Here is a 26096-nt window from a genome sequence, read left to right on the forward strand (position 1 = left end):
TAAATCAATTTGGTTGGAGAAAAAAAACTGACCCAGGACTCTCTCAATAAAGGTAGGCTCAATCAACTTGTATAGTACTAACAGGTAGAAAAATAATATTCATGAAAATGGAAAATGCAATAAAAGTAGCAAGACCCTAGGGTATATAAAATCAAAAATTATAGTATGTCATGAAGTTGTACTGATTCTGAAGGCTAAATGTCCCCAGCTGTATGTATTCCCCAGGAGATAAGCTTGTTCAAAGGAACAAATTTGAACTGTTTTAAACAGTAAAGAGGCATTACGTAACCAAGACAATTCTGAGATTTCAAATATGTTTTCTTTCTCCCTGGTTTTTCCACATTCTGCATTCTGGGTCATACTGGCTGATGCCCTGGCCACTCAGCTTTCAACAGAAGTGTGTAGGTTCAATTGATTAGGTGCTAAAGAATGATAACTTCTTAGGAAGTTTTATATTTTTAGTATGTCGTACTAAATAGATGAAAAGAGTTAAAAACCCTACATTACTGTCTGTCTTCCAAAATTCTCACTGGGGAAAAAAAGCCCTCAAAAACTCAAACTCCACAATTAACCCAATTCAGAATTTTAAATGAGGTATGTATGAAGCAAAACCCTATTTCCTGCATTTAACTGAGTGCTAGAGGATGTTCTCTAAACCTGAGTAGAAATAACATTTACACTTAAAACAGAGGCATGTTTGAAACCTTTTATTAAACAGGCAATGCATTGTGCAGTGGTTAAAGACACAGATGCCTAGTGGAAAAGTTTAAAAATTATTCTGGAAACAGTCTGTGAATTGATGAACCCTGCCATGTTCCTTCATCTCCTTCTCAGAGTGGCTGCCTTTAAGAAAACAGATGGTTTTATAGCTGCTCTTGGAAACGGCATCCCTGTTTTACCATGAATGTCATGCCTCGTAGAAAACAGGAAAGAAGACAGGATCCATAGGCAAGACAGCGACCAGAGACAAGGGCTGACCTCAGCTGGGAGCATAGCCGTCCCTTCTCCTAGAGACAAGGGCTGACCGCAGCTGGAAGCATAGCCGTCCCTTCTCCTAGAGACAAGGGCTGACCGCAGCTGGGAGCATAGCCGTCCCTTCTCCTAGAAGGGCTTCTCTTCTGGCCTTTGCAGGGTGTCCTATTTATGTGTCCAATTTCATTTCTATTTTCTTCCTTGTCTGAGGCTTCTTTATCAAGGGAATTCTAAAAGACACATTCGTACCTTTGGGCACAGGAACTGGTTCCTGGACTTTTCCAATGTTGTTCTTGTTTCTGGGCCCTCTGGCCCAGGAGTATGGCTGTGTGTTTATCTTCTTTGTTTTGCCTGGTTCCTTCCTCTTCCCCGAGCTCGTCATAACTTGATGATAAAATCAATCTTTAAGTTTCACAGTTTGTTTGCCATGATATACTGGCAGTTTTTAACTAAGTGGCTTGTCAAGGTAGTGGACATAATTTATCAGCACACTGCCCACCTATTTTATGATCTGGGGCATGTCACTCCAAGCTTGAGATTTCTTTCTGGCAAGTTCCATCCAGGATGGCTGATCTGTACTGGCATAACTGGCTCTCTTCAGCTGATGCAATTCCTTCTCCGTCATCACTGCAGACTGAGCTGCTTGCAAGGGAGAGAAAGCAAACAGAAACAGGAGCAGTGACTTTGAATTTTCCCTTAAGCCTCTTGTGTTTCTTGAAATAGACATCAAGGTCTTAACTGTGTTCTCGAACATAAAATTCGATAATATGTGAACGTATAAGAAGATCTAGTCCTAGAATATGTTAATTATGTGATAAAAAGACTTATGAGCAAGCTCAAACAGTCTGGCAATGCAATGAGGTGAGAGAGACTTTGGAAATAAAACGGCAGGAGCTCTGCAGATGGGCTGCACAACAGTATCTCTCTACTTAAAACAACTGCACTGTACACTTAAAAATGGCTAAGATGGTAAATTCTGTTATGTGTCTTTCACCACAATTAAAAATATATAAAAATTTCTATTTTTATTTTTTTCAAGACAGAGTCTTGCTGTGTTGCCCAGGCTGGAGTGCAGTGCTGCCATCTCAGCTCACTGCAATCTCTGCCTCCTGGGTTAAAGTGATTCTCCTGCCTCAGCCTCCCGAATAGCTGGGATTATAGGCATGCACCACCACACCCGGCTAACTTTTGTATTTTTAGTAGAGATGGGGGTTTGCCACGTTGGCCAGACTGGTCTTGAACTTCTTACCTCAGGTGATGCTCCCGCCCTGCCTCCCAAAGTGCTGGGATTATAGGCATGAACAACCACACCCAAACTAAAAATTTTTAAATACTGATACATGACACTATGCTCAGTAAAAGATGCCAGATATAAAAGGGCACATATGTTAGGATTCCATTCATCAGAAATGTCCAAAAAAGGCAAATCTATAGAGACAGAGTAGATTAGTGGTTGCCTAGAGCTAGGAGTGGGAGTAGTATGTGACTATAAATGGGCATGAGGTTTCTTCTTAGTGTGAGGGAAATATTGTAAAATTTAGATTGTCATGATAATGGTGCAACTCTGTAAACACATACGTGCTCACTGTCAATATACACTCATCCCCTGGTGTATGCCGGGGTTTGGTTCTCGGACCTGTCCCCCCTGCGTATATCCAAATCTATGAACACTCAAGTCCTGCAGTCAGCCCCGTAAAACCCACATACACAAAAAAATGGCCCTCTGTTTTCTCAGGTTTCACATCCTGAGGACACAAGTAATTTTCCATCTGAGTTTGGCTGGAAAAAATCAGCATTTAATAAACCTGCACAGTTCCAACCTGTGTTGTTCAAGAGTCAACTGTATAATGAACTGTACACTAAAAATGGATGAGTTTTATGACATGCAAATTATATCTCCATAATGGCTATATAGAAAACTCCATGTGGCAAGTAATTCATAAAAACCAAACCAAAACCCAGACTGCAGGAATGACCCAGGAAAATGATTTCACAGTGTGTGGTAATGCTTGCAGATTGCATACCCAAGTTCTGATGGGACAATGAGATTCCTCTTTGCAGCCCCTCCTTGAGGTTGAGCTTCGTCCCCTGCTTCCGGTCCACAGCGGGCTTCACAGGGGTTACCAGGAAAGACTTGCTGCGGACAAAGTCAGCTTGCTTCACGGGCTCCTGTCGGGACACAAGACACATGCTGCCGAGTTACCAGTGGTTCAGACGGGGGCAAACACAACCGAAGTAAGAGCCGCAAGACTGCGCGCCCAAGATGCCTGTGCTGCTGGCACTTTCTCTGTAGGGCCCCGGTGTCAGCTCACTGACATGGAGTGGTCAGATGCTGGCGCTCAGACCAGCATGCAGCCTTATCCTGGCACACACGTGCATTGTGGCTTCCTTCCTGTCCCCACACCTGGTCTCAGTGCCAGACGGCAGGGATTCCATTTGAAAGTCAAGATGATTTGTTTAGAAATGGTTTTGTGATTTTTATGACAGTTGGTATAGTTACAGATGTCCCAAGCTGGTTAATATTTGTTTTCTAAATTCCCTATGCCTGCATGAGGGTCTTCAAGTTTGGGTATAGTTGAGGTTCTGGTTAAAGCGAAGGGAAGGTCCTACTGCAGGCTCAGGCTCTCTTCCCCACATGGCTGAAACACACAGATTTATCATGGCGCTACTGGGGATACAAAAACTGCTAGTGGGCCTGATTCTAGGCATATTGTTTGGGTTGGTGAAAGTTGCCTTCAGTTCAGAGTACAAAATGGAAATGCAGGCTCCAGCCCTGCAGCCCCATGTAAGGAATGAGGAGCTCCAGCATGTGGCCAGTGGAGCAGCAAAAAACAGGGCTTGCTCCTCCTCACAGCACAGTTAGCTGGGATGGATCTGCTGACATCATCGCTGTGTGTCTAACTCAGAAGTTATTTTAACCTCCTTCCATTTTTCTAGATGCTGAGCTGCTGCGTTGCCAAGGAGGCAGGGAGCTGTCTGCATTGCCTAAGTGATTCATGTGCTTCTCTGCATCCCCAACAGCCCAGCACAGGCAAAGGCAGACAGAATGCTCCATCATGGGGGTTACGATTTGGCAAGTCATTTCTTTTGCTTTACCGGCTCTCAACCACACATCTGCAACCATCACAGGTAACCGTTCCTGTGACGCCCATTTAGGACCTGTGGTCCTTACAGGGTGCCTGCCCCAGCCCCATCTGGCTACTTCCTCCTGCACCCACAGAATGGAAAATGTCTGCTCTAAGCACCTGGGCTCTCTCGGGCACCTTGGCTTGCTTTCCCAGCTCAGACTTCCCGGTCCGTGCCCCAGGCTTGTCTTCCTGGTTGGTTGGCTGGTCCAAAGCTCCTCGCCGCTTCTGCCGAGTGACGGTGATCCAGGGTGGTGCGGGCTGCCCATCGGCTCCAGGCCCTGTTGCTGCAGGCAGCAGACTCTTTTCTGTGGGTGAAGGCACAAGGTTATAGGAACAGTCCTGTTCCCTCTTTGGTTTTACCCTTTCGGTTCCCACGCAGAGAATATTACTGCTTTGGTTCAGGCTGTAAGGTGGCTGGAAGCCCCTCTGGTGAGAGGATTACTTTCTTTAGGGGACTTTGTTTTCTTTGTAAAAATATATCGGACAGATTATGCTCCTCTAGTCTGAGCCACAAAAAACTAAATGCAACTGCTTCTATAGGGTCAGTCTGTACTTTAAAGCCAACTTCCTCCTAGGAATTCTTTCTGGAAGGAGATAAGTACACAAATAGATAAAATTTCTTTAATATAATCCTGTCATTTTGGACCAGTACATACTACCTGATTCCTGCTCAAATGCTGCAGACACACTATTGATCTCTTGTCTTCTAAAAACTGAGTATAACCTTCCCTTTGTGGAGAGAGTAACACCAAAAACTGGCCACAGTTGCTTTCCTTAATGTTCTAGAGAGAAAAGAAATAGTGCTTTTGAAACCATATGTTGGCCAGGAGCGGTGGCTCATGCCTGTAATCCCAAAACTCTGGGAGGCCAAGGTGGGCAGACCACCTGAGATCAGAAGTTCGAGGCCAACCTAGTCAACATGGCAAAAACCTGTCTCTACTAAAAATACAAAAATTAGCCAGACGTGATGGTGGGTGCCTGTAGTCCCACCTACTTGGGAGGCTAAGGCAGGACAATCACTTGAACCTGGGAGGCAGTAAGCCGTGATAGCGCTATTCCACTCCAGCCTGTGCAATAAGAGCAAGACTCCGTATCAAAAAAACAAAAAACAAAAAGACACCATATGTTTCCTTCCACATTAGCTGTGCTTATCTTTGGGTGGTAAATTGTGGGTGATTCCCCTCCTCCTACATTTTAACAATTCTGTATTTTCATATTTTCTACAATAAGAATTTATTCCCTTCATCAATAGAAAAAGGAAATGTCTGTATTAAATAAGTAGCTTTAGTTTTCTTTTTCTTTCTTTTCTTTTTGAGACAGGGTCTCACTCTGACACCCAGGATGAAGTACAGTGGTGCAATCAAGGCTCACTGGAACCTCCACCTACCAGGCTCAAGTGATCCTCCCATCTTGGCCTCCTGAGTGGCTGGGACTATAGTCATGCACCATCACACCCAGCTAATTTTTTGTAGAGATGGAGTCTCGCCATGTTGCCCAGGTTGGTCATGAACTCCTGAGCTCAAACGATCTACCTGCCTCAGCTTCCCAAAGTGCTGGAATTACAGGGGTGAGCCACCTCCCCTGGCCAATAAGTGGTTTCTTACAGGTACATCAAAAGCATAGAAGCCAAGGTTCCCCGTGAGCCTGCTTCTGGATGTTTGCCTGCCACAGGATAAAACAAAAGCCAAAACTGATCTCCATCCACCTGGCACCTCTCCTCCGTTCCTTTCTACACAGTGTGGCTGAGTCAGCCAAGTGACAACAGCTCCATTTCACAGCAACACATGCAGATGTCCAGGAGGAATCATGTCATTGCTCTCCGTGGCCTGATGTATTCCACCCCTTGCCCTGGTGTGTAGAGGATAGTACTTGCTTTGCCTTTGTTTCCACTTCCAGTTCAGGCTGGAATTCTTTCCTCTTAGTCCCCTGGTCACCAAGGAGGGAAAAGGGGGTGGGGAGCCACTGCTTTGTAAGCTACAGTCTCCTGCTGGGGGTGAGAAGAGTCTTCAGCCTCACACACCTAGGACCTTCCCTGACCCTGGCAGCCAGGATGGATTCCACTCCTTTTTTTGGCTGCTCCCTGGGGCCTCCACCTGACTGGTCCCCTGGGAATCCTGCTCCACCTCTTGGACTCATCCTATCCCGTTCCTGACTCTTCAGTCTCTCCCACTGATGTCTTTCCCGCAGCTTTGCAGAATGCTTGGGTCTTCCATAGCTTGAGTCTCCACAGAGCCTCCCTGCCCCTAAGGCCTCCTCCTCTACCCTTAGCTCAAATGGCCTCTGTCTCTGTCTTGTCAGCCAGTTCATGAACCAGCCACGATATGACACCACTCTCCATCCTCCCAACCACCCAACCCCAAATCCCAAGGCATCGCCTGGTCCTCAACCTGCTTCACTCCTGCAGCACTCACGTGGTTACGCACATCCTCTCCTGGCGGATGGGGGCAGCTGTCCTCCTGGGGCATCCCTCCGGCCTCTGAGGCCCTTCTCTAGGTCCTCGTCTGACTTTTGTTCCTAACCTGGAACTCCTGCTTGCTCCTGACCCTCAGCCGTCATTGCTTGCTCCCAGTGTTTTCTCTTCCACTCCTGATCCAACAGGCAGAATTGCTGAAATTACTAAAACTTCCTAGTGTACAATCCAGCCCTACTTTCTATGCCTAGCCAGAGCCCAGCATTTCTATTCTCCTGTTTGGCCTTTCTTCTTTCCATTCATTCAGTGTTTGCTGTGGGCAAGGACTGCCTTATATCTGAGGTGGGAAAACAAACAACAAGTTGTTCCTTCAAAAAGCTCAGTCTAGTTGGAGAGACAAGATACAAGCAAGTAACGGGTAGAAACTGGAAAATGCTAAAATGTACAAAGGGCTATGTGGACACAGGGCCTAACACTGGTGAGTGGGAGTAGGGGTGCCTTCGGGGTTGGGGTCTGAAGAACAATCTTCCCGGCTGGGGGTGGGGGCAGGAGGAGTAGCGTAGACTAGCCCTGAGGAAGGGTCTTTTCTATCTTTTTTCTTTTTCTGTCATTATGGGGGCTGTGGGAGTTTTAAACCATGGGCTCACTCTGAAGGTTCTATGGACAGTCAGTCTGACTGCAGAAGGACAAGAGGCTAGGAGGAAGCTAGGAAGGAGGCTATGGCCACAGCTCAGGAGAGGTGACAAGAGCTTGGATATCTTCTTCTAGAATCCTCCCTGCTGGTTCACCAGGGCCCCCAGGCACCACCTCCTGCCTTAAGTCTGTTCTGGTCAGCCTTTCTCCTCATTCCTCTGTGACCTCTTGAGACACTTGCCTCCCTGTGTCTGGAACTAGACGTATTTGCTAGTTCACCATCTACCCAACTGAAGTATGCCTTTGGTCACAAGCATTTCTTATCTACTGAACAAACACAAGCCACAGACTATATACCAGGTGCAGTTCTAAGTGTTGAGCTTGGCAAGAGATAAATTTTCCTTTCATCAAGAGCATGCTGGCAGAATTCCATCCCAAGCACAGAAGAGTCTGCTGCTGCCTGTCTGTGGGGTAGGGATGTTTCCAGCTGTACTGTGTGTGTGTTGAAGTGTGTGTCTGTGTTCACGTGCAGACTCGCAGGAATGAGTGGGTGCCCTGGCTGGGCCAGGCTGTGCTGTGGGATGAGGCACCTGCAATGGCAGTGTCCCCAAACACTGGGCCAGCTTACGACCACACCACCATTTCTCTCCTTTTTGGTTCCTGCCACTTTCCCTGCAACTGCTTGTCTTTCCTTTTATTCTGTATTCTCCTCTTTCTCACCTTCGTCCTTGTCAGGAATGCAAGAGGGCCCTTGTAACCTCCAGACCCTGTTACAGGTACTGTCCAGGGCCACTCTCACAGGTAGAGGGGTGCAAGAATGGCGAATGAGGATCTAGACACCAGGAAAAAGGGAGAAAACCCACTCAAGCTCCCTAATGTTCACAGATGCCTGAGATGCTACCTGGAGCCTCTCAGCAGATAAGCTGAGAAAGGGGTGGTGGGCTGAGCATCACAGTCCATAGTGCTGAGCTGAAGCTCTGAAGAGAAGTGGCGCCTTTGTCCCCAGTGAGCACAGGCAGAGCAGCTGTGTGATGAGCCATTCTGCTCTGTGGCAGGGGCCTGGGAGGCCTCTCTGAACTGTATGTTCGCCTGTTGTGCTTGGCACCCACACTGGGTGTGTAGGAGCTCTGGGATCTGTGCCATACTCCACCTGGGGAGGGCAGGAGAAGGGGCTGAAGTCCCTGGCAATGTGCAGGGTAAGGCAGGCTTCAGAGGTCAAAGACCTTACAATGTGACCCCTCAAGCATGAACATTCAGGGTCAAGGCTACACGATAAAATAGCTTCTGAGATTAAACATGTTCAAAATGGCATTAATCCCGGGATAATGTAGATGTGGCCTCAGTTCAGATAAATCAGTTGAAAACACTCCTTTGTTTACCTCTTCCTGCCTCCACACACAGACAACCTTAATCTCCCAGGGATTTGGCTAAAGACTCTGACATCTCAATTTCTCCTCCCCAACTGACAATGAGTTTCAGCTGTCAAGTGTGCCTGGGTTTGCAACCAACAGCCCAGGAGCATTTTTCACAGACCAGGGACCAGCAACTCCAGGTCTGTATCTGTGCGATCACCTTTGCGGATTGTGGCAGAGCCTGACTCCCCAGGGCAGCAAGCCTGGTCTGCTGTAGAGCAGATACAGAATGACGCCTCCAAAGGCATGGTACAGAGTGTGCAGGAAGCTGGGACAGCCACAAAGCTCCCCCAGCTTAACTCGCAGGAAAACAACTTTTGATCAGAGAAAATATTCTGTTGTCTTTAAGGAAAGGATTCCTTCAAAGGAGCAGGTAGTAAGCTTGCTCTTCTCCAGATTCCTCCTTATCCTTAACATGCCACCTGCAGCCCAGGATTGATTGTGAAAAAGACATTGCTCCAGCGCTAACTTCTGAGGGCTCCTGTTCTTGGGGTTGGGCTCAGTGGGCTGTGCTGATGAAGAATGCTTCCTCGCTGGGGCCAGGGCAAGGGAGTTGCAACGATGTGGCCCTGGGGCCTGCAGAGCTAGCTTGGGGCCTTCGGCTAGTGCTCTTGGCAACTTTCAGAACCTCCCTGAGCCTTGATTTCAGCATAAAACTGAAGAAAACAGAAGTCTCTACACCTCCCAGTCTGACTGTAAAGATTCTGTGAGACAATCCAGTACTGATACCTCCCGCTGTGGTTATGAAGATTTTGAGATAACCCACTATCTACCTTTGCTGGTGTGGTGTGACGACTCCATGATATAATCCATGACCTATGCCTCCCAGTGTGGTTGTGAAGCTCAGGTGAAATACCCACCGTCTATACCTCTCAGTATGGGTGTGAAGATTCTGTGAGAGAATCCAGGGAAAGCCCTTAGCGCAGTACCTGATGTTAGCTGCCACCATAATTGCTGCTGTTGTTATGTGGTTGTTGCCAGTGTTATTTTTGTTCCCGCTGGAGGAGGGGTATAGACTTTTGGTCAAACTTTATACAGAGCTGATGGAGGCCAGTGAGTCATTCTGCCATGACAATGAGCCCTCGTGGTGGTTGTGATAAGAAAACCACAGCGAGCACTGGGTTGTACCCCAGCCTCCTGCAGGTTCAGGCAGCCAAGCTGACTCTTGAGAACACTGTCCATGGGCTTTAGCAGACCGTGGGGTAAAGTTTGACCAAAAGTCTATACCCCTCCTCCAGCGGGAACAAAAATAACACTGGCAACAACCACATAACAACAGCAGCAATTGTGGTGGCAGCTAACACCAGGTACTGCGCTAAGGGCTTTCCCTGGATTCTCTCACATAACGCTGTGTGTGTGCCTGTCTGCCTGCAAGCCCTGCAAGGGCCTTATCCTGGTCACATCTGCCACAGTGTGGGAGAGCCTAATCGGGGCTGCCCTGCTGGTGTGGCATCAAGGAGGAGCCTGGCCCAAGCCACACCAGTGTGCATGCAGTCCCGCTCTCCACGGCGGTGCTCCCCCCTCCATGCACATGCTGTGTGTTACGGCGAGGCTGGCCATTTCGGATGTGTGACATACTGCCCAAGATGGGAGCCCCCAGTTTTCATTTGCATTCCTGGGAATCACTCTTAAAATACCCCCTCACACAGAACTCTAAATACCCTGTAGGAGAGAACCATAAAGTTTCCAGACCCACATTTGGCATTATTACTGAACTGTTTGTATTCAGAAATACCTAAAATGAACCATTTCAAAAATCCTCAATGTAAAGCCATTTCTAGAGATGTTCAACTATGCCTAAGTGGGACAGATGCATCTCATCACTTCATTTTGACTTTCTGATTGGTGATGGTTAGTTCTTTCAGTGCCTATTAAAATATTGCTGTGTATGTACCTGTGCAACAGGCTTGCATGTTCTTCACATGTACCCTAAAACCTAAAATGCAATAAAATATATATTTTAAAAAATTCATCCTTAAGGTATTATTTTTTGCTTCAGAAAGACTTCTGTAATGACCAGCTGAGGGGGCCATGGTGGGACCCCAATGGTGGACCACACCCCCTATGACACTAGGGATACAGCTGTTAAGTCTGGAAGCTGGGGGCTGTCAAGAACAGTCTCCCGAAAGGCAGTGAGCCATAGTACAATGTAAACTTCCAGGTTCCTTGCTTTTTGGCAGAGGAGATAAAGCAGATGCTGTGCCTTAAGGTAGTAAGGCAGCAGGATTCCCAGGCCTCTTAAAAATTTGGTATATGGTGTCCTTTCTGAAGCAGCAATTTTTCTTTTCTTTTCTGTCTTGCTTTCTTTTTTTTTTTTTTTGGTAGAGTCAGCGTCTCACTCCGTGGCCCAGGCTAGAGTCCAGTGGTGTGATGAGGGTAGTGGTGTGATGAGGGTAGTGGTGTGATGACGGTAGCCTTGAACTCTTGGGCTCAACTGATCCTCCCACTTCAGCCTCCCGAGTAGCTGGGACTACAGGTGCGAGCCACATGCCTGGCTAATTTTTTAAAAATTCGTTTTTGTAAAGATTGGGTCTCACTATGTCACTCAGGCTGGTCATGAGTGATCTTCCCAACTCTGCCTCCCAAAGTGCTGGGATTATGGGTGTGAGCACTGCACCCAGCCTGATGCAGCAATTTTTAAGAAACTTTTTCTTTCCATAACATTTCTTCTTGTTCATAGACGTACATAAGCATATTGTACAGATTTAGAAAGTAGATATAAGTATAAAGAAAGAGAAAAAAAGCTTCCCATAAATCGACAACCCAAGGGAGCTGTGTGAACACTTTGGCATACCACCTCCAATTTTCTCTGCTAGGCTGTCATCCTAAAAATGCACATCAGCAGCTCATTCCCAGGTCTTCACAACATTCTCTGTGGAAAAAGAGGCCTGCGTTTACTAAGACCTCGGATCTAAAGTGGATACGTCATCACCGTTTCTCACAGCCAGCTGAAGCTAGAACAGTCACTGTGCCTCGGTGCTTCATAAATAGAGCAGCAGTCCTCTGTTCTGCCTGCCTTCCAGGTCTACTGCTACAGCCCTGATTGACCTGGTGGAAATGGGACCTGTCTAGAGACACTGTCCACAGAGCTGGGCCCCAGGCCCTGGGGACACATGGGGCCACCCTACTGCTGCAGGGTTTGTCATCCTTCCCATATGAAGAATTTGAGGGGTTTTGTTTTTTAAAAGCATTTATTGATCTGTTGTCAGTCTTGACTCACAGGCTACTCCCGATCAATACAAGCTGGCAAAGTCTAGTCGCTCATCATCAGATCTGTCCTGGAGCCAGGAAGTGTGATCTCACTGTGGAACTTGGGGTGGTAATGCTTGCCCGAGGCTTCATCTCAAAACTATGCTGAGCATTTTGAGACTAAGCAAGAGCTTTTCACAGGGCAAGCCCCCACTGTTAATGACAGGAGATGGGGCTTTGTCCCAGTTCCACCTCAAATTAAGCTTACTGCCATTCCTTCCTCTCCTCATGCAACAAATACAGTCAGTCTTCGCTGTGTGCTGATTCCATAGTGGAGAATTTGCCTACTCACTAAAATACATTTGTAATGCCAAAATCAATATGTATGGTATTGGCATGGTCATTTGCAGACATGTGCAGGGCAGCAAAAAATGTGAGTTTCCCAATGTGCAAGTTCCCAGCTGAGGTCAAACAGTGATGTGCTGCCTTATTGTTTTAGCTCTTACACGATATACAGTATCATTTTTGTGGTCTAGTCAGTGCCACATTTTGGGGCTCTAGGTTTTCTTGGTGATTCTGTTGATTAGGCCCCCAAGTGGAGTGCTGACGTGCTGTCTAATATTCCTAAGCCCAAGGAGGCTGTGGTGCGCCTGATGGAGATAATAAGTGTGTCAAATATGCTTCATTCAGGCCTGAGTTACAGTGCTGTTGGTTCTGTGTTCAGTGTCAATGCATCAACAATATATACTAAATAAAGCATCTTATGGGTTGATCTATTGATGCAGTGGCCAGAGGCACACAGGAACCTAACCTTGCATTTCCCCTAGGAGCAGTGACTCAGTACTTGCTAAGTTGTTAGTGTTTGCAGTGACTTTCTAGAACATAACTTCCTTAGACAATGAGAACGGATTGGACCTGATGAGTGCCCACCAGGTGCCAAGCCCTGGGGAAGGTACTGAGTCTAAACAGAAAGGATTTTTTGAATCTTTCTCTCCAGTGCATTGAGACAGGCTCTCTTGCAAGAGACATCAGGACCAGAGGATCCTCTGACAGCCACCATGGTCCACAATCAAGAGTGAGTTCCAGATCCTGGTGAAAGGGACACGGCAGGGACTCTAGGGTGCTGGTCTCATTCTGTTTCTTGGTCTGATGTGTTCAGTCTAGAAATGCATTAACCTACACACAAGGATCTCTGCACTTCTCTGAACGTATATTATTCTTCAATTAGAAATAAAAGCACACAAAAAAACAAAAACAAAAACAAAACCTAAGACAGGAGTCACTAGGTGCTTGAGAGTGACCAAGAAGAAGAGCCTAGCTCCCTGTGCACATAGAGAAATGAGGCGAGTTTGCACACAGAGCTGTTTCCACATTGTGATTAAGCAAGGTGCCCCGGATGCCCTCACCAGTGGACCCTTCCCACCGCTTCACTTCCCCACAGCCTCAAGTGCACCTTCCCTAGGGCCTCACACCCTTTGCCTTTTCTAACTGCTACCTCCCCTCACCCACACAATCTTTCTCTTCCTGCCATCCTCCAGAGCCTCCCCTCCTTCTGCTCCACTTCCTCTCCTACGTGGAACAGCACAACTCAGCCAGCACAGAGGACCTGACTCCAAACAGACTCATTTTACAGCCTCGGGGCAAACGGAAGGACACTGTTTCTGGGAGCTTTTCCCAGCCACCAGCATGGGGCTGCCAGGGCCAAACTGCCCTCATCCCTTACCTGACTCCCAGGTCAGGAGGCACTGCCAAGGGCTCGTCAGCCTCTCCTGCTTCCCCAGGCCAGGCTTTCTGTGGTTTGAATTTCCCAGCTGATGCTCAGAAACCTGCCTTCCTCTGGCCTACATATCTCTTCTCACACAAGCTTCGACTCCACATGGCAGGAAGATAAAAGCCACTGCTGCTTTAACAGCCCTGGTAGCACGCTTCGATCATAAGAGGCAAGGGCAGTGAGGGCCAGGAGGGGCCGTTTTTCCCATAGCATGGACAGTTTCCATGAAGCATCCTCTACTCACTCATCCAGATAGTGCCCATTCAGTTAAACAGTGAGAATGAGTGGCATGTCATGGTTTTACAACTAATCCAGTCCGGGTGAAAAGGCTGAGGGCATCAGAAAGTCTCCCAGTGGCAGCATTTATTTGTGAGGGCCTCATAAGGTAGCATATTTGTCATGGGGTTGGGGGCGGCGGGAGGGGTGAGTGTTGGTCTTTGTCCCAGGGCAGGAGTTTGTTCAGGTCCTATAGTAGAAACTGATGTGAGTTTTTCCCAAACAGGGCCCCGGGGTCTGCTTTGGTTGTTGTCAAAGCCCCAACTACAACTGCTTTGGCGATCTGTTGCTCACAGGTAACATCTGTGAGAAGGCATTCATAAAGAAAAAACAATCGTGAATCACATCTGTGTTTGGGTGTGTGGGGTGGGGCCAGGAATCTGATCAGCCACGTGCAGCCACGTGTACTGAGGGCACCCCAAGGGGCAGATGCTTTGCCAGGCTCTTTTCCTGACTTCTGGCACAGCTGCTCAGCACTTGGCATGCCAATGCTGGCAGACAACCCAGGGTGGCCCGGTCCAACCTCCACATCTCACAGTGGAGACCCTGGGGAGCCAGGGCCAGGCTTAAGGGCATGACGTTGTCAGAGGAGAGGCTGAACTGAAAGCACATTTGCTAAACTGCCACTGTCTGTGCAATTAAAGCAAGCTTCTCAGCAGGAGGCAATGACCAGTCTACCTCCACAGAGTTAGCTGGTCTCCACTCCCAACCAGGTGATATAACTGGGACCTCAAAAGGATATGGGGAGAAAAAGGTATTGTTATTTAAAAATTACTTTGAGCTAGAGCACATTAATGAGAAAAAGGAGAAAAATTATTCTACTTACACTTTGAAATGTACACAAATGCCTCACCTTAGATTCCTTCTCTCCCCACCTCAGATCTCCAGGAACTGCTGGAATTCTACAAGAACTGTCTAGGGTTGCCACCAGAGAAGAGTAAGGAATCATTCCAAGGATGGTCCCTGTCCTTGGAGCTCAGATTTCCCTTTCTCTATTACATCTGAGCCCTTCTTCACCCACCCCTAGTCAGGTAGGGAAATTTCTCCCGACCAAAGAAATGGTCACAGCTAAGGTTTATTCCATCTTTGCTTTCAGAGCAGTATCATATTCACAATGACCCTCACAGCCCTCCTTGTAATGTAAGGATATTTTCAATCCCCATTTTAGACATCGGACCACAGAGTCTTACGGAAAAAAGTGACTTGTCCAGGGTCACTTGGTCGATATGTAACAAAACTGGGATCTGAACACAGACCACTTGATCTCTAATCTTAATTCACTACCTGACATGCCATCTCTTACTAGGAGGTACGACCTCACGACTGTCCTATAAAACCACTTTCTCCCCATTTTAACTTATTCATTGGATGGCAAACAGAAGTTACTCAGCCTTGGCACTGCTGACATTTTGGGCTGGATAGGTCTTTGTTGTGGGGAGCTGTCTGGTGTACTGTAGGATGCTCAGCATCTTTACTTGGGATGCTGGTATACATCCCACCCCCACCCTACCTCAGCTGTCAATCAGATGTCTCCAGGCACTGCCAATGTCTGCTGAGGCCTACACCTGCCCCAGCTGAGAAGCACTGCAGGGCAGCATGACACTGGGGAGTACCAGCTGCAGTAAGTCTAGGCAGCCTCCACCTCTCCTCCACAGTTTATCAGCTACAGGCCTTTGTGCAAGTTCTTTAACCTAAGTTTGTTTTCCTATTTACTAAATAGGACTATTGTTGAAAATTAATACATAAAGCATTGAATGTAATCTTGGCACTTTACTGAGAAGGCAAATCTGCTGCAGACTCTGACTTCAAGAAGCTGATATAGGGAGACAGGCATACAAGCAGAAAGGTGAAGTATAATGGTGTCTTGATACCCAAGCCATTTTTGGGATAAGCATAACCCTTACAGGGTCTCATAAAGATGCTATTTGCTAATGACAGCCCTGAAACAGTGCTGCCCGGTAAAACTTTGTATAATGATGGAAATGCCCTCTGTGTTGTCAACCACTCATACATGGCTCCTGGGCCCTTGAAATGTGGCTGTGGAGACTGAGGAACTCTTAATTTCGCTCACATTTACATTAAACAGCCATGTGCTAGTGGCTCTGTGTTGGACAGCACAGACTTGGAGCCTCACCACTCCAAGTATGGTCCATGGACCAGCAGTGCTGCCATCATTCCAGACGTACTGAGTGGGAAGCATTACCTTAAGCAGATTCATAAGCACTCCCAAGTCTGAGAGGCACTGCTGTCCTACAGCCCAGGATCTCAACACTGGCCATACATGAGAACCACCTAGGCAGCCCTGAATACTCCACTGTCAGGGATTCACCCTGGGCCAGTCTACCAAACCTGTGGCGGGGGGGACTCCCAGGTGACTGCAAGTTGCAGCCAGCATTGTCAACTGCTGATCTTGATGCTGCTCTGAGCTTCTGCCCAAAGAAAGCCTGAAGAGAAAGCCCACAGTATCTTGTCCCCTTTCTGGCTAATACAAAGTGCTCACCTGACCAGATGGCCCAGTTCCTGAACTAGACTGACATCTGCCCCCTGCTCCCAGGCTCTGGTAGATACTTCTTTTAGCCATCTAGTGCCTCTGGTCCCAGGACATGTACTCCCAGGGCTGCCCATGTTACAGGTCCACACTGCTGCTGGCTCAGCCCTCACCTCCTGCCACATCCTTGGCACTGCTCAGAGGGGCCTGGGATACTTGCCCACTTGTCATGAAGACACTGTCTTCTCTTCTTTAAACCTACTTCTCTCCTGAGCCCTGGGGTGAGTGCACAGAGGGTCTCAGCACCCCCACATAAGGTTAATGGCTGCCCTGGAGAAAGCACGGAAGCCATCCCTCTGAAGTGGCACCAATGCAGCCACAGGGGATGGGTGGTGCTGCTTCTCTGCTCCTGGGAGCTGGACTGCATCTGTGCAGGAACTAGAGCACTGCACCTGCAGGTTTTGTACAGAGAAAAGCACTGCTTGATCCTGGTCTCCACGGTCCCCCTATCCCAGGTGGAGACTGTAAAACTTCCAGCACCATCCCAGTACTTCTCAGTTACTAGCAGTCACCATGGTCACTTTTGTTATAATCCGTTTTAATTCAGTACTTAACATGTGTAGCCTCTGGGTGAAGTCAGGTTATGACTCCTGAATGCAGGGTGTCTGAGTTGGGGTGAGGACTCCTTTACCAAGGGCTGAGAGTTGGGGAAGAAGGAAAGTGGTGAGATCAGCAGGGCTCTCTGAAACCTTACAAGGTTTTGTGCTGCCTGGGCCTGGCAGACACTTGAAACTGATACTGGGGGACTCCCAGCTACCACTCAGACTCTGGCTGTGACCGCCCCTTATTGTCCCCTTGTCCTCTTGGCTGGCCCCTCAAGTGGGGCTCTGGGAGCACAGGTGGGTTTTGTGGCAGTCCTGTGTGCCCCAAGCCCACAGGTGGCCTGAGTCCGGCAGCAGTCCTCCATGTCTCCCTGCAGGGCACACCTGTCCAGCTTCTAAGCAGTCCCATGGAAGCCACCCTTGCAGACTGGATGAGGTCAGTTCCCTCTAGTTCCACCACTGCTACACTGGTGGTTCACAGAACTGCAATGTGCTCTCCACAGAAAGTGTTTTGCAAATCCCCTTTACTCCTCCCCACTCCCCACATATTCTCAGGGTGGGGGTGGTTAGTGTTTGGTGACTCCACAGATCCTGCACACGTGCTCTCTGGTATCTTACATTTCTACATTTGTGCCTTAACCTAAACTGGGACAAAGAGAATCCCATTCTCACACAGCATTCTGTGCTGCTGAGATGAGAATATTTTAGTACATGCTTAGGAAAGTATGACTGTACTCTATGAAACTGAATCATATTTTGCAGTTAAAATGCCTCTGCTGCCCTCTATGTTATTATGAATAACCTCATTATATAAAGGAGGAAATTAAGATTCAGAGTTTGAGACTCAACTTGCTTAGAATCCCACAGCCCCTGAGAGATCATCCTCAGAGTAAAACCCACAGATCCACAGTCTTCAATCTCACCACCCAGCCCCTCCCTTACTCCCTCATCCCAGCACCTGGTCATGCAGACACAGCCTGGTCCAAGGACCACCCACTGCAGGCTGGGAACCCCAGGGCATGGGTATGTGTGCTCAACAGAGGAAGAAAAACCTGGAAGTTCTCAAGGCTTAGGATCTAGTTCAGGGGTTGACTGAAGTATGCTCAATATGGGCAAGGGTGTGTATGGAGTGCCAGGGAGCCAGAGCAGGGGTGGGGCTGGAGGAGATGATGGAGGGAGTGGATGGCTGACGAACTTAGAGAGGCAGAAATGTTTGTTTTGGCCAGAATCTAAAAAGCCTTAAATGCCTTCTCCAGGAGTTTGATTTTTATTCTAAATATAATGGGAGGCATTGAAAATTTTTAAAGAGGAAAGCTCCATGGTTACACCCAAGACCTGGAAAGAAAGGGTAAGAAGAGGGTTGGAGGGAGGAGGCACTGTAGGTGTCAGGTTAAAGATGAGGCTGTCATGGGAACATGGGAGGATAAAGATGCTGCATTAGGATGACCAGAACTTGCTGACCTAGGTGAACAACATGACTGGCATTTTTCATCCATCAGATTGGAGGAAACAAAAAACACTGATGACACTTACTGTTGATGAGGGAGTAGAGAAATAGTCTCTATTCTGCTGGAAGAAGTGTAAACTAGTACAACCTTTATGGAGGGTAATTTGAAGTGGTCTATTAAAAGTGCACATGATCTGAGAACCTGAAAATCCACTTTTAGGAATCTATCATAGAGAAACAACAGTGTGAATACATATAGACTAAAATGAACACGAAAACCATTAAAATGGACAAGTAACTACTGCAGCACTGTCAGCAAGAGGAAAAAAAGCTCAAACAAGCAGAATGCCCCTCAGGAGGGAAACAGTTAAATAAAATACTGTGTAGCCCTTAAAAGAATGAGGTGAGGCAAGTCACTCTGATAAGTGCTTTACTGTGGGGTAAGAATGCAAGCCAAGATATACAGCATTTTTGTGATTCAAATAAAAAGATTCCTGTGCCTAGATCTGGATGTCCATCTTGGTGTGGTTATGACTGCAGGTTCAAGGGAAAGCGGATGAACCTGGTAGTGCACTTCCCCCGGGGAGTGGGATTACAGAAGTTCAGAAAGGGGTGGGCAAGAGGCTGCTATCAATTTTTTTTTGCATTTGAAAATTATTCTTACATTTATATATTGTAAAATTTACCCTCTAGTGGTTCAGTTCTATGAGTTTTAACATGTTTAGCTTCTTATAACAACCGTCACAAACAGGATACAGAATATCAGCACCCTGAAGAATTCCTTCTTCCTTCCCCTGTGTAGCCAGACACTCCTTTTACCCCCACCCCCTGGCAACTACTGATCTGTTTTCTGTCCCTATATTTTTGCCTCTTCAAAATGTCATAGAAATGGAATAATTCAGTTTGCAATTTTGAAAGACTGACTTCATCTCCTGAGCATGCACAATTAAGTTTACTGTGCATACAGAGGGTTCATTCCTTTTAATTGCTAAGTAGTTTTTCATCATATGGATGTACTGCAGTTTGTTTAGCCATTCACCAGCTGAAGTACATGTAGGTTTTTTCCAGTTTGGGGTGATAATGTTATTTTTTCATTTTTGAGACAATGTTACTCTGTCACCCAGGCTGGAGTGCGGTGGTGTGACCTCTGCTCACTGCAACCTCTGCCTCTTGGATTCAAGTGATTCTCCTGCCTCAGCCTCCTGAGTAGCTGGGACTACAGGCATGTGCCACCATACCCAGCTAATTTTTAATTTTTAGTAGAGATGGGGTTTCACCATGTTGGCCATGCTGGTCTTGAACCCCTGGACTCAAGTGATCCACCCACCTCGGCCTCCCAAAGTGCTGGGATTACAAGTGTGAGCCACCGTGCCCAGCTAGTTTTTGGTGATTATGAATAACACTGTTGTAGACATTCATGTATGGCTTTTGTGCGAATGTACATTTCCATTTCTCTAGGATAAATATCTAAGGTGGGATTGCTGGGTCATAAGTAAGTGCATTTTTAATTTTGCAAGAAATTGCCAAACTGTTATCCAAGGTGACTGTGCCATTTTGCATTCCCATCAGCTACAGAGATAACACTCTAATGAGAGTTGCATTTTACCCACATCCTCACCAGCACAATGGTATTATTAATATTTTTTGTTTTGGCCATTTTAATAGTTGTGTAATGGTATCTCATTATGGTTTGTGTTTCCCTAACGGCTAATGACGGCAAGCATATTTTTCAGGTGCTTATGTGCCACCTGTACACTTTATCTGGTGAAATGTCTGTTCATGTCATTAGCCCACTTTCTAACTGGTTTGCGTTTTTTTACAAACCAATTAGAAAATGGGCTAAAGATATGAGTTTTGAGAAGACTTTATGTATTCTAAATACTGGTCCTTTATTGGATATGTAGTTTGCCTATCTTTTCTTGCAGTCTGTAGTGTGTCTTTACAGGCTTTTAACTAGGTCTTTTGCAAAGCAAAAGTTATTAATTTTAATAATGTCCAATTCATCAAATTTTCCAGTTTGGATGCTTTGATGTTAAGTCTAAGATGTCTTTGCCTAGCCTTATATCCCAAATGTTTTCTCCTATTTTTTTTCTAAAAGTTTTATAGTTTTCATTTTACATTTAAGTCCATAACCCCTTCTGAGTTAATTCTGTATATGCTGTGAGACTTAGGTCAAGATTCATACTTTTGCCTATGAATGTTCCTATGCTCCAGGACCATTTGGTTGTCATGTACAATTTGATAATATTTTGTTAAGAATTTTGCATCTAGGCCAGGCGTGGTGGCTGATGCCTGTAATCCCAGCACTTTGGGAGGCTAAGGTGGGTGGATCACCTGGGGTTAGAAGTTCAAGACCAGCCTGGCCAACATGGTGAAACCCCATCTCCACTAAAAACACAAAAAATTGGCTATGTGTGGTGGTGCATGCCTGTAGTCCCAGCTACTCAGGAGGCTGAGGCAGGAGAATCATTTGAACCTAGAAGGTGGAGGTTGCAGTCAGTCAAGATCCATTGCACTCCAGCCTGGGCAACAAGAGCAAGACCCATGTCTAAAAAAAAAAGAAAGAATTTTGCATCTAAATTCAGAGATACCGGTCTATAGTTTTCTGTATTGTCTTTAATTCCAGTATTACAATCATGCTGGCCTCATAAAATGTGTTGGGAAATGTTCCCCCTTAGTTTTGCATGAGATTTTGTATAATTAGTGTTATTTCTTCTTTACATGGTTGGTGGAAATCACGAGTGAAACCATGTGAAACTGGAGTTTTCTGCAAGTTTTTTCCATACAGATTTGATTTCTTTAACATATATAGGAATATTCATGCTACTTTTTAAGTTTGATAGTTTGTGTCTTTCAATGAATTGGCCCCTTTCTTGTCATTTGTCAAATTTATGTACATAGAATTGTTCATAGTATTCCCTTATCATTTTAATGCCTGTAGGGTCAGTAGTGATACTCCATAATGTTTGTAATTTGTGTCTTTCTTTGCTCAGTTTTTAAATCAACTTTATTGGCTATTTTTAAGAACTGTCTTTTGGTTTCATTAATTTTAAATATTATTTTACATTTTCATTTATGTTTGCTCTGTTTTCTTTCCTGCTTGCTTTTAGTTTGCTTTTCTTTTTCTAGCTCCTTAAAGTGGAAGCTTAAATTATTGCTTTGAAACATTTTTTATAATTTAATGTTGAGTTTCCCTAAGTACCACTTTATCTGCATTCCACAAATTTTGATATGTTATATTTTCATTTTAATTCAGTGTTCTAATTTTCCTTGAGACATCCTCTTTGACCCATGGATAATATAGTGGTGTAGTGCTTAATTTCAAATATTTGATGATCTTTTCCATATTTCTTTCCAGATATTTTCCAGATGTTATCAAATTCTTATTTAATTCATGAATGGCAAAGAACAAGATTTGCATAATTTCAATTTTTTAAATTATTAAGGGCTGTCTAGTGACCTAGAATATGGTCTATCTTCATGAATGTCCCATGTGCACTTGAAAAGAACATGTATTCTGCAGTGGCTGGTGGGCTGTTCTATAAATACCAATTAGGTCAAGGTGATTGAGGATAATGTTCAACCAGCTTGACCTATTGAAATATCCTTCCTGATTTTCTACCTGCTACTTTTCTTTTCTTTTTCTGAGATGGAGTCTCGTCCTGTAGCCCAGGCTGGAGTACAGTGGCACAATCTCGGCTCACTGCAACCTCTGCCTCCCAGGTCCCAGTTCAAGCAATTCTCCTACCTCAGCCTCCCAAGTAGCTGGGATTATAGGCAAGAGTCACCATGCCCAGCTAAGTTGTGTATTTTTTAGTAGAGACAGGGTTTCACCATGTTGGCCAGTCTGGTCTTGAACTCCTGACCTCGTGATCTGCCTGCCTTGGCCTCCCAAAGTCCTGGGATTATAGGCGTGAGCCACCGTGCCTGGCCTCTGCCTGCTACTTTTCTTGACTACTGTCAGGGCAGTGCTCACGTCTCTACATCTTACTATGGATTTATCTATTTTTCCTTTCAGTACTGCCAAGTTTTTGCTTCATGTATTTTGAAGCTCTGTTGTTAGGGACATAAACATTTAATACTGTAATGCATTCTTGATTCACCAATATTACTGAAATTATCATTATATAATGTTCCATTTTATCACTAATAATTGTCTTTTTTCTGAAGTTTTCTTTGGGTGATATTAATATAGCCACTCTAGCTTTTCCAGTTCTAAAATTTCTATTTTTATAGCTTCTATAGAGGGAAATCAGAGGCTACTCATCAATTTTTATAAAGTTTCAGTTATGTAAGAAGAGTACGTTCTAGATATCTGCTCTACAACATTGTACCTACAGAAAACAATACTGTATTGTACATTTTAATATTTATTAAGAGGATCAATCTCATGTTATATGTTCTTATCACAATAAAATGAAAATTTTAAAATTCAAGAGATAGGAATATATTTTTAGCATGGTAACCCCCCACAGGTTGCATTCTAATGCAGATGAATTTGAATATATCTGAACTGTGTCACGGAAAAAGGGTGACAGTCTCTTTCAGTTCATTTCCTTCAGAAAATGGCTATGACATCCAAAGACAAGGTAGGCTAGAAAATGGCTGTCTGCACTCCCCCAGCAACCAGCTAACACCAGCCTCCTCCATGCGATAAACTCCAAGGGTCAGGCCCCTGTGTTTTTCCTATCTTTTGGGGCCAACGCAAAGCTTGCATGGCAGGAGGACATTAAATATTTGTTCAAAAAAAGAATGCACAAATGAGTGAGTACTGGAGTCTAGAAAAAGAGGGTCAGAGACGGGAATGTGTCACCGTGTCACCAACCCTGTCTGGAGGAATCAAGCTCAGATTAGAAGCCAATGCTGGTTATCAAATGAGGTCCCAGTTGAGAAGGTTGGTTTCTTGCACTACCTCCCAAAACACCAATATGTGACCATGACTTTGTGAAAAAATAAATCCCATACCCAGAAACAAGACAGACTAGAAAGAAGGTAGACTTAAGAGTGATTTTTTTTCTACATCCTTTCTGTGTTTTGCAATTTTTCCACACAATATTCTCTAACCCCTTTGTTCTCACTCTAATCCTGTGTGCAGAAGTTGCTTTATGACCTGTAATTTAGACTCTGAGATGGATTGAACCAACAGGAGGATGCATAATGTTCTGCACAAATGAACAAGGCTGATAACCCAGGGCCATTTATTTCCTAGGACAGATCAGCAAATTATGAACCAGGCCTATAAACAGGACTCCTCTGCATAAAGGAGCACAGACATGTACTAAACTTGCAGTAATCACTCCAGCGTAGACCCTGTTAGGCTCAGCCCCTTTGGCGAGCCAGGCTCCTCTGTTTATTATGATCAACCACCACTGCATCCTTCCCTATTCCTTCTACTGAAGCTTCCTCCATTCCTTCAAAGTAGGAGCACACGGTGTGGAAGAGAGGAAGAAGAATAAACCAGGTGCTGGGGACAAAGCAGCTTGAGTCCCCGAAGCAGAGTCATGGGGAACACTTCAATCATCCAACTTCAGTGTACATTACCCTAGAGGGAGAATGGGGGAGGTGGAAGCCTATCTGGGAGTGCTGGACAAGATATTGGATACCACAGTAGCAATTATTAGGTCGTTCTGGAAACAGAGTAATATTGCTATTAAAACTTTTCTTATCCGTAAGATTTATATGAACTGAATTGCTTCCAGCTAATATAATTTGGGAGCAATAAGAATGATAATAGAAGTGATTGTAAGGTTTATTTCTATAGGTACAATGCAAATATAGGACCGGGATATCAGCCATGTCCCTTGGGGGTGGCGGTTTTGCCACTAACTATAGACCTTTCTGTAGACTCCCTTTACCTAGCGGTTGTTCTATGGGTCGCGGGTGGTAAAGTAGTCTCTAGGCGTGGAGAGGTTATGGGCATGTCTGAGCTCGTGGAGAGGTTATGGGCATGTCCGAGCTCCTGGCGAGGCGACCAGCCTCACATTCTGGCTGCCAGTGGCGGCTCGCCTCGTCCGTGCCCAGTCCCTTCATAACCAATGAGACTACCTCCGCTTTGTTTCCCCCGCAGCCGATCCTACCTCCACTCCCTATACAACCCCACGCCCTAAGAAGACAAGTGCGACTTCCCTGGCCCCTTTCCCTGGGACCATGGAATCTCGCCTGGGAGTTGAATAAATTGGCATTTAATTTTCTTATGCTAGTCTCAGTTTTCTCATTCTAAACCCTTACAGTGATGATAATGAAAGAAAGCACAAACAGATTCAGCATCTGGGGAAGGTATGGGGGCAGCCTCTCTGCTAGGGTCTGACAGTGCAGACCCTGAGATTCTGCTCTGGTCAGCATGAGACAGCCCCTCAAGGTCCAGGTAGGATCAGGCAGCAGGCCCAGCCTGTCCTGGTATCTGTCCTTCCAGTACCACTGCCCCTGCCCCCAGAGTTGCTTCCCTATAGAATGCGGGTAATTCCTTCCCTCCTCTCTTTACATTAAAATGAAAATCATTACCCATACCCATAAAGGAACCTAGATTCTTCTTTCATTTTGAAATTCATTTAACTCTGTCATTTCTATGGCTTTAGAGAATGCGATTAAACTTGGATGAGACAATTCTCTTCTACTATATAAGCAAAGCTGCTAATAAACAAATACTCCATTATATTTTATAAATCAAAGAAAAATACACAAGGTCTTTACAGACCATCCCAGGCATTTTATAGTGAAGAAAGCTTGGCTTAGATTGAGGAACTTATACATAAATAGTGGGTCAGGCATTGCCCTCTGATGCTTCCTTTCCAGATCTGACTATGAGCTTGATATTCTGTTTTTAAGTTCCCTTCATTCAGGAAGCCCTTGAGAGACATTTTCAATTTTAGGCCATGAAGGTCAGGGTTCCATGTGCATAGAGAGCAACTCATCCCTCCCTTGCTACTTCAATGGCTTTTGAATCACTCTACAGTAGCTTCAGTAACCTCAATGGAAATCTGCAGAGTGGATCATCAACTACAGCTTGAACTTGCTCCAAATTCCCGCTCTGATTATCCTACTGCAGTGGCAACAGCAACACAAAGTCACAGCTGTGCCAAGGGGCCTGAGATTGGGAAGGCCATATGTGTGGGCTCTTTGGAACTGTGAATCCCTGCATATCACCTTAGGAATCTAAAGCACTGTAAAAGAACCAGAAAAGATTAGACTATTTTGGAACTGTTTTTATGTGGTTTTGTGTGAGCTATTTTTTCCTCCTGTGTATGCATCTTCCTCATAGGATACAGGATTCCCTAAGAGAGCCATCAAGTTGTATTTCCTCTCTGTCCTACAATGCAGTGCTTGAATGGAACCTTGGGATTTCGAGTAGCCTCTAAAATAGTCTGAAACCTTTTTTTTTTTTTTTTTTTTTGTGATGGAGTCTTGCTCTGTTGCAAAAAAAAAAAAAAACAGGAATGCAGTGATCTTGGCTCACCACAACCTCCACCTCCCAGGTTCAAGCAATTCTCCTGCCTCAGCCTCCTGAGTAGTTGGGATTACAGGCGTATGCCACCATGCCCGGCTAATTTTTGTAGTTTTAGCAGTGACAGGGTTTTGCCATGTTGTTAGGCTGGTCTCGAACTCCTCACTTTGTGATCTACCTGCCTCAGCCTCTCAAAATGCTGGGATTACAGGCATGATTTTGGCCACGGTGTCTGGCAAAAACATTTTTAAAAACAAAATTTGCCATGGAAAACTTCTCTCTAGGGCCCTCATCGCATGCACATGCAACTTATTCGTGTAGTTTCAT

General features: G+C 45.6%; 1 protein-coding gene across 9 annotated transcripts in view; it reads right to left on the reverse strand.

The window, feature by feature from the left end:
- Positions 1 to 692: 692 nt before the first annotated feature.
- The window catches only part of CRACDL (CRACD like), a 146994-nt gene continuing 121590 nt past the window's right edge, over positions 693 to 26096 (reverse strand). For 3 of the 9 annotated variants that reach the window (XM_078348747.1, XM_078348748.1, XM_054244556.2), the window contains exons 8-10: positions 4218 to 4405; positions 2997 to 3141; positions 693 to 1611 (exon numbers count right to left, since the gene is read on the reverse strand). In XM_078348747.1, the coding sequence (XP_078204873.1) occupies positions 1472 to 1611; positions 2997 to 3141; positions 4218 to 4405 (473 nt within the window). In that variant the 3' untranslated portion in view covers positions 693 to 1471. Of the gene's footprint in view, positions 1615 to 2996; positions 3142 to 4217; positions 4406 to 26096 lie in introns of all 9 variants that reach the window. The other 6 variants (XR_013526319.1, XR_008476192.2, XR_013526318.1 and 3 more) reach the window with 3 other exon arrangements.

The sequence above is a fragment of the Callithrix jacchus genome, chromosome 14 (assembly GCF_049354715.1).
Source record: "Callithrix jacchus isolate 240 chromosome 14, calJac240_pri, whole genome shotgun sequence".
Lineage (NCBI taxonomy): Eukaryota > Metazoa > Chordata > Mammalia > Primates > Cebidae > Callithrix > Callithrix jacchus.